The 10,359-nt window shown below is 38.0% G+C and overlaps 1 protein-coding gene across 2 annotated transcripts; it reads left to right on the top strand.

Annotated features, from left to right (window-relative positions):
• The first annotated feature begins 3,969 nt into the window (after window positions 1–3,969).
• On the top strand, window positions 3,970–8,652 carry LOC137734143 (mRNA-decapping enzyme subunit 2). Of its 2 annotated transcripts, none has more exons than XM_068473436.2 (9): window positions 3,970–4,147; window positions 4,909–5,018; window positions 5,312–5,463; window positions 6,096–6,223; window positions 6,482–6,577; window positions 7,181–7,333; window positions 7,627–7,730; window positions 7,818–7,885; window positions 8,210–8,652. In XM_068473436.2, the coding sequence occupies exons 2-9, from the start codon at window positions 4,939–4,941 to the stop codon at window positions 8,401–8,403; spliced, it is 975 nt and encodes a 324-aa protein (XP_068329537.2). In that variant the 5' UTR covers window positions 3,970–4,147; window positions 4,909–4,938; the 3' UTR covers window positions 8,404–8,652. The 2 variants fall into 2 exon arrangements, 1 of the variants encoding a protein (XP_068329537.2); XR_015964045.1 differs by having other exon boundaries at window positions 4,009–4,147; window positions 7,818–8,070.
• Window positions 8,653–10,359: the final 1,707 nt, after the last annotated feature.

Below are 10,359 nucleotides of genomic sequence, written 5' to 3' on the forward strand. Positions count from 1 at the left end.
CACTAATCCTCATCACCTCTGATATGCGTATAATCCCTCATTGTGGATATACCAAGCAGAACCATAAGCATAATCTAAGTGTGCGGGCATTGATCACCCATCGCGGATATACCAAACATGATCACCCCTATAACACGTATGGTCCCCCATCGCAGATATACCAAGCAGGACTACCTATCGCAGATATACCAAGTAGGACCACATCTTAACTCTAGGTAGTGATCACCCATAGTGGATATACCAAGTATGATCACTCCTAGAATGTGTATGGTCCCCCATCGCAAATAAACCAAGCAGAACCATAGGCATAGTCTAATAACGTAGGTATTGATCACCCATTGCGAATATGCCAAGCATGATTGTTTCCTATAGCTCTAGGTAGTGATCACCCCATCGCGAATATACCAAGCATGATCACTCCTAGAATGCATATGGTCCCCCATCGTGGATATACCAAGCGGAACCATAAGCATAGTCTATTAATGCATACGGTGATCACCATTGTGGTACCAAACATGATCACGCCTGAAATACGCATAGTCCCCCTTCGCGGATATAACAAGCAGAACCATCCATGTACCTCTACTACATGGTGCAGTTAGATCAACACACAATCCACTTATCCTTATCTCAACCTCTATGATTTACATCGTAATCACTTGCACTCTCAATGCCTCATGATCATTAACTACCATGTCACACAAGCCTACATGTTCTACATAACACTTCTAATAGGATTTTAGGCTCACAATGTCATAACATTTAACATACATATCATTCATATTATCAAGAAGGTAAATAAACACATATATAACACAATATGACCATATATAACACAACATGACGTCCTATACATGTAAACTAATGTATATACTATATGGGATAACTCACTAACCAATATAGGCCCACTAAGTCCTACATAGTCTCTAGTAATACTAATTTTAATATTTAAGATCAATTCGTAGCATATTGACCAAAACTCGAGTCTTTGTCAATGGTGGGGTCCATAACCCTATACAAGTCAATCTGGAACATCCGCCAATGGATTTCCAATCTATAACTTTCCAAGGGTCTCATTTATCTTTTAGAACAATATCCTAAAGTTTCAGAACGATCTAATGGTCGAATCTCCGCCAATCGCAAATTCAAGTGGCAGTTAACGTTTGATTTTACAACTTTAAAATCCAATTCGGGAAGATCCGTACATCAGATTCCTGATCTGTCATTTTCAAATGTCATCAAATATTACATACTACTTTGTGTTAAAGTTTGGCACCGATCCAATGGTCGGATCGTCAATTCATATAATAACCAAATGGTGGCCGAATAGGCGATCAACTACGAAACTATACTAAAACATCAGACTTCCACTAAATGGATGTCAAATATGGAATTGAGGCATCAAAATTTAGCCTAGAAAGGTTATGTGGGGTCTCAGCCCACGCGCCGCCTCGACTCGCTGGAAAATTCAACTATTTCCAAAAATTACTGAATTTCACAAGAATGTAGAGCAAGCCCTAGAATTGGGTGTTTCTTGATTCATCCTCAAATCGAATTTGACACTCCAACCAATGATTAGGCATTATTCTTGAGCTCAAAGGAAGTTGTTTGATGGTGGGGATCGATGGGGAAGGTTGTAGAAAACGGCGAATCACCGTCGGGTGTCCTCGAAACCCACGAGTTCTGTTCTTCATGATTTCGGGGTTAAAGCTAGTGAAGTTTGGTTGAAAATGGAAGAGGGGACTATGATGGTTCATTTTCAGGTAGTGGCGAGGTTCAAATTGCCGGAAAAGTGGATGGGAAACCCGTCGAAAATTGTTACAGTGGCTCAGGTCGGGTCGAGGTTGGGTTAAATGGGAAAAGGTTCGGGTTTGGTGCTTCTCACTTCCCTCCTTTCTCTCCCTGATCTCCCCTCTATGTTGCTGCCACCTGGCAGCTTCTAATCTTTTTATTTTTTATTTTTTTCAAACAACTAAAACGTCTCTAATTTCTTCGTTTCAACTCTGATTCGCAAACGGTTTTCGCCTACACACTCGTAGGATCAAACTCCATCCAATTATACTTAGTGTGACCCCATAAAGTCCACGAATTTTTAATGATTACTAACCAAAATTCAAACTTCGTAATTAGTTTAATTAAAATCTAAAGTTAATATAAATTCCCAAAAATAATAATAAAATCTCCTTGATACAAATATGTAGTTTGCAATAGTGAAATCCAAGAATAGGATTTCACAATGTGCATGTAATGTACATATGATGTGCATGTGGTGCGCATATAGTGTATATGGAATTTTTCTGATTTAAAAAAAAAAGAACTGTGAGCTCTGAGTTTTTGGAGTTGGAATATTATTATGAAGTTAGCCATGCACACCACACACACATTACCAAAAAAAATTTCACAAATTTTAGCAATTTGACAGTTGAACCAGAAATTGTTCGAACCTAGTTTTGTAGCACGTCAAAACTTGAAATTTATTCCACAACCCATAAGGCCATAGGCCCCAACATGAAACAGAGACCCTAATTTAACTTCTAAGTATTAATTCATCTGGGTTTTTGGGTTGGCTCAGATCTGTGAACATATGATGTGCATGTCATGTACATACAGTGGGCAAATCCTAAAAAAAATCATCCAACAAAACACCAACATTCAATGACTGGGCTTTGTTCCCACCCTTAATGCAAGTCTAGTGGTGGTGGTCTCGAGCCTTGGTTGTTTGCGTTGTTGCCAGAAAATGGTTGGAAAATTTGCAGCCTGCTTGAGTTTCGATCCCAATGATCGGGGATGAGATTCGTGACAAGGTTAGATGTTTTGGACTTGTGAGGACGAGATGAAATTGGTAGTGACATCGATTTGGATAATGTTGATAGGGATGACAGGGCACCATGTGTGCACAATAAGTGCACAATGAGAAAGGGAGAAAGTGCGTGAGGGAGAAAGTGAGAGAAGAGAGAGAGGGAGAGAGGGAGTAGAGAGAGAAATAAGAAAATGGGAGCAAATAACTCATTTATATGTGGGTATTTTAGTAATTTCAGTTTTGTGCATGGTGTGCATGGTCGATTTATCCTATTTTTGTCTCAAGATTAAGAAATTATCTCATTTTAGAGTATTTTCCTATATTTTTTGTGTAGCGTAATTAGTTTTAAATGGATGGCTGTTCGGTTTTTGTACTTGGTTAATAGTTGCTTGAATTAAGCAGATTAGTTTGTTCATCAATTAAGCTGAATTGGTAAAGCTTCATTCTCTTTACCAATGATCAGATTTCATTGTAGCCTTTTTGGTTTTCGGTTCACTCGATCTAAATGAGATTGTGAAAGTCAGCCTTTTTGGTTTTCGGCTTTAATCCTCAAATGCTACCTGTATTTTATAAATTATACTAAGTTGTGCTCATTTCTGGTACAATTATCACCCCAAATTGTCTCAGATCATCAAATTAAAAAAAAAAAATTGTACATAAAAGAGCCTCACTTTTGCCTCCCACAAACCCCCAATTAATTTTTTATTATTGATTTTCTTTTATTTATTTGACCAGCGGTCGAAAATTTAGAAGGGTGTGCGAGATGTTAAATGAGTATGTGGATAACATTATCCTAAAATCAATTGACAATATAAGAAGTAGCTCAATAACTAATAAGCACATGCAAAGTTCCTTTTTTAATGTGAGATTTATAGTCTCAACATGACCCATTACATGTGACAAATGCTCAAGTCAAACACATGGACAATACGAACTGGGTGACTTGAAGCACATGCGGTCGTAGACTTGACACGAGAGACAACCTTATCTGATATAATAAAGAAACTTGAGATCCCACCATACCTAATTGGTAATATGAGAAATAACTCAACTACATATAAGTACATGTAAAATCACTTATTTTTCGATGTGTGATTCATACTCTTATCCACACTAAATATTCAGTCAAGGTGTCCAATTAACAAAAATATTAGACAAGAAAATAAAATGAAATTGGGGACAGATATATAAAGTGTAGTTTTTTTCCCGACTAGGCACTCGGTACTCACACAGGCACAGTGAGACTGAGTCCCGCTCTGCAAAATCCACCTCCTCCTTCTTCGCAAAGTCCCTCCAATAAACTCTGCAACTGTATCCACAGCTCCCTCGACCAAACTCACCAACAAGGTATCTTCTCCCTCCCTTCAATTCTCTCTTTCTCTGCAATTTTGGTCATTTACTGGCGCGAGATCTCGGCCACTGCAAACGAGGACGTTGGAAAGCAGTGGGATGGCTACTGTAGAAATTTCTTAGAATTATGCCTATAGGTTGATTGGATTTGGTGGTAAAGATAATCCGTTGAATCATGGTTGTTGTTGAATTCAGTCAGCTTGGCTTACTCACAGTCAGAGGTGATTGATTGTACTGAAATCTAGGGCTCTCTGGGTATTATTTGCCTCATTTGTATATTTCTACAATACGTATGTTTGTTATTTCACTACAAAATTTGTCACTAATGTTATAATTCTGCAATTTGGGCTGTAATTGTATTAATGTATGCATGAAATGAATGTAATTTACGGGGAAAATGATTGTACTTATATAAAATCAATCAGAAATTGATTAAACCCAAGTAAACAAGTTATTTAATATGGGTGTTCTGATAAATTTCAAGGGAATAATTTGTAGAGCTTGTAAGTGTACTTTTGTGTGTTTTCGGGTGTTAGTGCATTGTTTTTCAAAACATATTAAAGGTGAAGAATGCCCATCATCGTAGCTGCAACATCCGTATACTTATAATTAAAAGATGCGCTTCAATGTATTAATGGAACTAAAGACCTTTCCTTTTTAGTTCATTTTACTTTGCTTAGCTAGGTTGCGAATTTTGAATGTTGGAGCATTTCCTAAACTACCCACATTTACATTTGTTTTGCTTTTAAATATGTCAGGAACCAAAACAAGAAGCAAAGAGGGAAGCCATGTCTGGCCTCCCTCGGTCATCAAGTGCTCCACTGAAGAATGGCCTTCCTCCCCAAGAACTCCTTGATGATCTGTGCAGGTCCATAAATACTCGCTCTTTTCATATTAATATTGTTCTCCTCTCTCTTCATAGTGATGAGTCCTAGGTGCAGTAAATGATTTATACTGATTTTAGAAGGCTGATGAAATGTGCAATTTTCTTGCAACAAAGCTTTTCCTTTTATGCATCTCAATATCATTTCATTAAAACAAGATTCAAATTGCCAATTGGTTTGGTCTTCCTCTCTCCCTCCTCCTGCTTACAGTTTGTCTATGTTATGTTAACTTGCTTTGATATGCATCTGAATCTATTCTTTTACCATTTACTGGCAGCCGGTTTGTTCTAAATGTACCAAAAGAAGACCTGCAATCATTTGAGAGGATTTTATTTCTCGTGGAATATGCTCATTGGTTTTATGAGGACAACTCAGTGGAGAAAAATCCATCGCTGAAGTCATTCAATTTGAAGGAGTTCACTTCTTTATGTATCCTTTGCAGACAATGACTCGAATTTATTATCTTCATGTTTCTTATACATCATGGTGAAATCAGTATACACATATCTGTCCCCCAACCCCTTCTCTCTCTCTCTCTCTCTCTCTCTCCCTCTCTCTCTCTCCCTCTCCTGTACCAGCAATATCTGGCTTAGTAGGAAAGCAGGTTGCCTTCCTTTAACATCATTTGTATTGTTTCTACATGCATGGCATAGCCCAAATTGGTTGTTGCAGCTCCTGCATGGGTGGAGAGTTTGACAATTTCTCTCTCTCTCTCTTTCTCCCTCTCTCCTGTACCAGCAATATCTAGCTTAGTAGGAAAGCAGGTTGCTTTCCTTTAACATCATTTGTATTATTTCCACATGCATGGCATAGCCCAAATTGGTTATTGCAGCTCCTGCATGTATGGAGAGTTTGACAATTATTGCAGCTCCTGCATGTATGGAGAGTTTGACAATTTCCGTCTTAAAGCACTTCTGACAGTACGGTTGGGAAAGCTTGAAGTTCTTGACTATGTCATGTTGACCTCATATGGTCTATCCGATCCAATTTCTCATTCCCCTGCTCTATGTTTGTCCTTTGTTTAATTTCCTTACATCCTTGTTTTCCTTAATGTGTTGCAGTGTTTAACAGCTGTGATGTTCTTAAACCTTATGTTGCCCATATAGATGACATATTCAAGGACTTCACTTCTTACAAGGTCAAGGTTCCTGTAACTGGCGCAATCATTTTGGATGAAACCTTTGAAAGGGTGAGGATTTCTGTGAATGATTCTAGAACTCCCAAGTTCAACCTTTTCTTAACATGAACGACTTTTTAAAAGCTATTTTTCTTATGTTGTAAACCATTTGGTATTTTTTAAACTTGATGACTTGTCGATATCATAAGTTTTTTTTATGTCCGTGCACAACCTTCTGTATTAGGTGAAATTATTGGTCGACTATTAGAGCTTTAACTTAAAGCAGTTCGATTGTTTTTCTTGTCCTAATTTACATTCGTCCAACTGCAGTGCTTGCTCGTGAAGGGATGGAAAGGATCAAGTTGGAGTTTCCCTCGTGGCAAAAAGAACAAAGATGAAGAAGACCATGCATGTGCCATCAGAGAAGTAAGATTTTTTTCATATGGTGTTTTCTTTTTTTATCCAGATCAATATTTTCCCCGGGTATTTACAGCGAGGTTTTACAGCCTTGGACCAGTGAAATTGACAATACTGTTAAAACTATATCGTTATGTCTCTCTGCAGCTGTGAATGTGTTGTGAGGGCAGAGGGTGGTGGTGTGTATTTTCAATCTGACATTTTATTTCCATGATGTATGTTGTTCATCTTTTTGAGGTAATAAAATTTGTGCTATGGTTTTAGGATTCATATCCATTCCAAAACAATGTTCTTGCCCTATACTTTTGTGACACGTTAGGAGCGTGTATGGAAGGAAATGTTTCAGAACTCAACTTTTTCCCGACTCTCCGACATGTAGCAGGACTTTTGGTGTTTTTGGACCCCGTCAATGTGATAGAGTTAGGAAAAGGGTTGAGAAATTAGCCTGGTTTTATGGCATCATCCTATGGGAAATTGCATTTTACTCCGTTTACTGTATGATGCTTAACACCAGTAGGTGTCATATTTTCCCTATGAAGGCACACACAACCTGGACAGTTCTTGTGGCCCCCCTTCTGTTATGAATGACCTGGTTCTTTGTGGTGAATGCAGGTCCAGGAAGAAACAGGTTTTGATGTTACAAAGCTTCTTGACAAAGATGAGTATATTGAATTTATATTTGGACAACAAAGGGTGCGGCTCTACATTATTGCTGGTGTGAGAGAGGATACTGCCTTTGCACCACTCACCAAAAAGGAGATCAGTGTATGTGAATCTTAATGCATCCACGTTTTTTCTTCATTTTTGTTTTTACACAGTTTCACATTTCTTTAGTGAAATTTATTCTGAAGGAAAACCAATTGTAGTTTTCATTGTAGGTTATACTTTGGTAAAGTTTCAGAGTTATCTCTTCATTAAGTACTTAATTTGTGGTTTTTTCTTTGCTAGGTGACCTCTATATTTTTATTTAATGTCTTCATTGTCACTTGATAGAATATATGTCCCTCTTTTCCAGCACAATATCATTGGTTAAGTGCACATTTTGTATTTGTTGGCAGGAAATCGCATGGCACCGGCTGGATGATCTTCAGCCTGCAAGTGATAATGTGATATCTCGTGGTGTCACCGGCCTCAAGCTTTACATGGTGTCCCCTTTTCTGGCGTAAGTTATTTTGGTTTATAACTTTAATTACTTTCTCAATTCTTCCAACTTTTTATAATGTCTGATAGGATCAATGTCTTCTAACAGAACATTGAGATCATGGATTTTATCACATCAGTCCCCAGTTGCTCCAAGACCTGATATGCCTCTCAAAGGTTCTTCCCCTTCCTTTGAAATCTTTCGGTCGCCTAGAAGCTTCAGGTTTATGTTGAACTTGTGAGATAAAGGAAAAGGAAAAAGAAAGATGAATCTTACAAACTTGGAGAAATCAAGCATTATGAATGCGAATAGTTGGCCAACAGATGTTGGTTCTTTTACCCATGAAAATACAAAACTGCCGGTATATTGTGGTATACATATTTAATCATAGTTTAGCACCCATATGGATGTCGAGTTGTATTTGATCTTTATAAAAGACCCAGGTGCTTGTAAATTTCTTTTCTGCTTCTCTAATGAGCTCTGCTTTTCATTCTTCTTAGGAATCAGCGTGTGGAATGCGAAAAGCAGCTCGACAGGGAGTAGTAGCCCCATGATAGTGGAGAGCCAATCAACTAAACCTGAGCCCGAGGTTCGTCCTCCTGAGACAGGACCGGGCAAGAGTTTCAGAAACTTCAGGTTTGATGTTGCTCCAATCTTGCAAGCAATTGATGCTGGTTTCTGTTCTTCAATGTAACTTGCCTTCTTGTAAAGTGGTTCAAGTTTGCATAGCCTGGTTAATATCCCCATTTCACTTGTATTCCCGAATAGTACAGAGTTGCCCTCGTGTCAGGTGTACATCGTTGTTGGTGTTAGATTCTCAGTTGTGGGTTTGTGTATATTCTGTATAGAAACCCACCTATGGCAAAGGATATATTTTGAGTTCATGTTGGTTTGGAAACTCGGAGGCGGATACGATGAATGAGAACGTTAGATTCTGCAGCAACATGATTTGTGTTCTTTATTATGATAGATTGGTCTTGTGGCTTGTCCTCTAGAAATATTCATATGTGAATACTGGTCTCTCCAAGATGTTTTTCATGTCATCGTTTGTGATTCCGTGCAGGAGGGAGGATGCTTGTTTTGACATTTGACAATGACCTGAATTACAATAGCTGTTACATGGAAAAAAAAATGCCCATGTTAGCGTTTTTGTTAGGCCTTTCATAGTAGGTCGGAAATTTTCAGTTCGATTTCTATAAATTGAAACCAAACTCGTATGCCGGAAATTTTGTGTTCTATTGTTTTTGTGTAATATATGAGCCGCGTGAGTTTGAATCTTTTAGAATGACTCTCATAGCTATTAAACTCGCACCACTATAGAAACATTGTTCTACGATTCGTACATATGGAAATTTAAACTCTGATAAAAGCACTATGGACGGTCTTAGCCTCTCATGAAGATGAATTTTCTACGGTATTTTAGAGTATGGAATGAAATGTTTTTAACCATTTGATTTTTATTTAAAAATAGAAAAGTTAAAATCTAACATTTAAAACACACTTAGTTGCTAATACTCCGAAACATCCTAAAATTTTCACAATGAAGGTGCCGACAATTGTGAGGATTCTTATACAGGCCCGTAGATTTTGCATGCATGTCGGCTTATGTTTGAAATATGAGCTTTCTTTTGTGTGTTGTTTGTGATTGCGACCCGTGTGGTGCTAAAAGGGGCTCTGGCCACGGTTATGTGTGGCATAAATTCTCCCTGGACTACTTTTTCAATGTGGATTCTTTTCTATCTGCTTTTAGAATTGTGGCGGTGCTGGCCATGTGGCTTGTGTTCTTCCTGTTCGCTGCATTTCGTTTTTGGCTTTGGTTTTTGCCTTTCAGTTTAGGACCAAGTTCTTGGCATTTCCATCACACAAGATTTGTGGAAGATTTCATTTTTCTCGTTCACTTTTGTATGGTTTGATCGGCTTTTTATGTCGAATTGGCTACATAGTCTATACCAGTGTCATCATCTAGATAATGGACCCGACACATCCTCAAACATGCCATTATATGATTAGAGTATCGAAATTAAGGAGAGACACTTTTATAGGACGGCCTTAAAACATTATGTTTGCATCTCTGACCACGGTCACACAATGAGAGATGGATACATATGGCACATGGGTCCCCCCTTCGAAAGTGATTATTGCTTAGAAACTTCCATAGGTCGAGATTTGTAAGGTGTAGTGCTTGTGAATTTATGTTTCTCGTTGCAGTGAGGTAATGAGAGAGACACAACTAGATTTCCATAGATTGACCCCATAACTCCTATGGGTTTATCTCTCAATTTTATCACAAGATGACAACACACAAATTATTTATGAAGTTGTCCTGAAAATTAAAAAGTATGAAATTTGATATGTAATCTCTCTAATATTAGTGTCTAATGATGACACTGCCAAGAAATTTCTTTCTATTTCTTTGGTCATCACAAGATTAAAAGACCTAGAATCCCTTGTAAGTGGTCAAGAATTGTTGTTTCACTAATTAGTGGAACAAAACATAGGGTTAGTATTACCCTTTACATCATGCATATCAAAACGTAGTCATGATGCCCCACTACCATGCATCAAGTGTGCAGTCTTTTTGGACTTTGTGTTGTATAGGGGGATGTACAATTAGTGGATCCATTGATTATCTTGAAAAGAAAATGCCCCT

This window comes from Pyrus communis, chromosome 7 (genome assembly GCF_041283825.1).
Source record: "Pyrus communis isolate YQ-2024b chromosome 7, ASM4128382v1, whole genome shotgun sequence".
Taxonomy (NCBI): domain Eukaryota; kingdom Viridiplantae; phylum Streptophyta; class Magnoliopsida; order Rosales; family Rosaceae; genus Pyrus; species Pyrus communis.

Excerpts from the sequence above, each read along its gene's own strand:
- LOC137734143 (XM_068473436.2), top strand. The coding sequence starts at position 4,939 with ATGTCTGGCCTCCCTCGGTCATCAAGTGCTCCACTGAAGAATGGCCTT. Across the intron at positions 5,464-6,095 it reads GAAGGAGTTCACTTCTTTAT|TGTTTAACAGCTGTGATGTT; the intron begins GTATCCTTTGCA and ends AATGTGTTGCAG. Across the intron at positions 7,886-8,209 it reads ACCTGATATGCCTCTCAAAG|GAATCAGCGTGTGGAATGCG; the intron begins GTTCTTCCCCTT and ends CATTCTTCTTAG.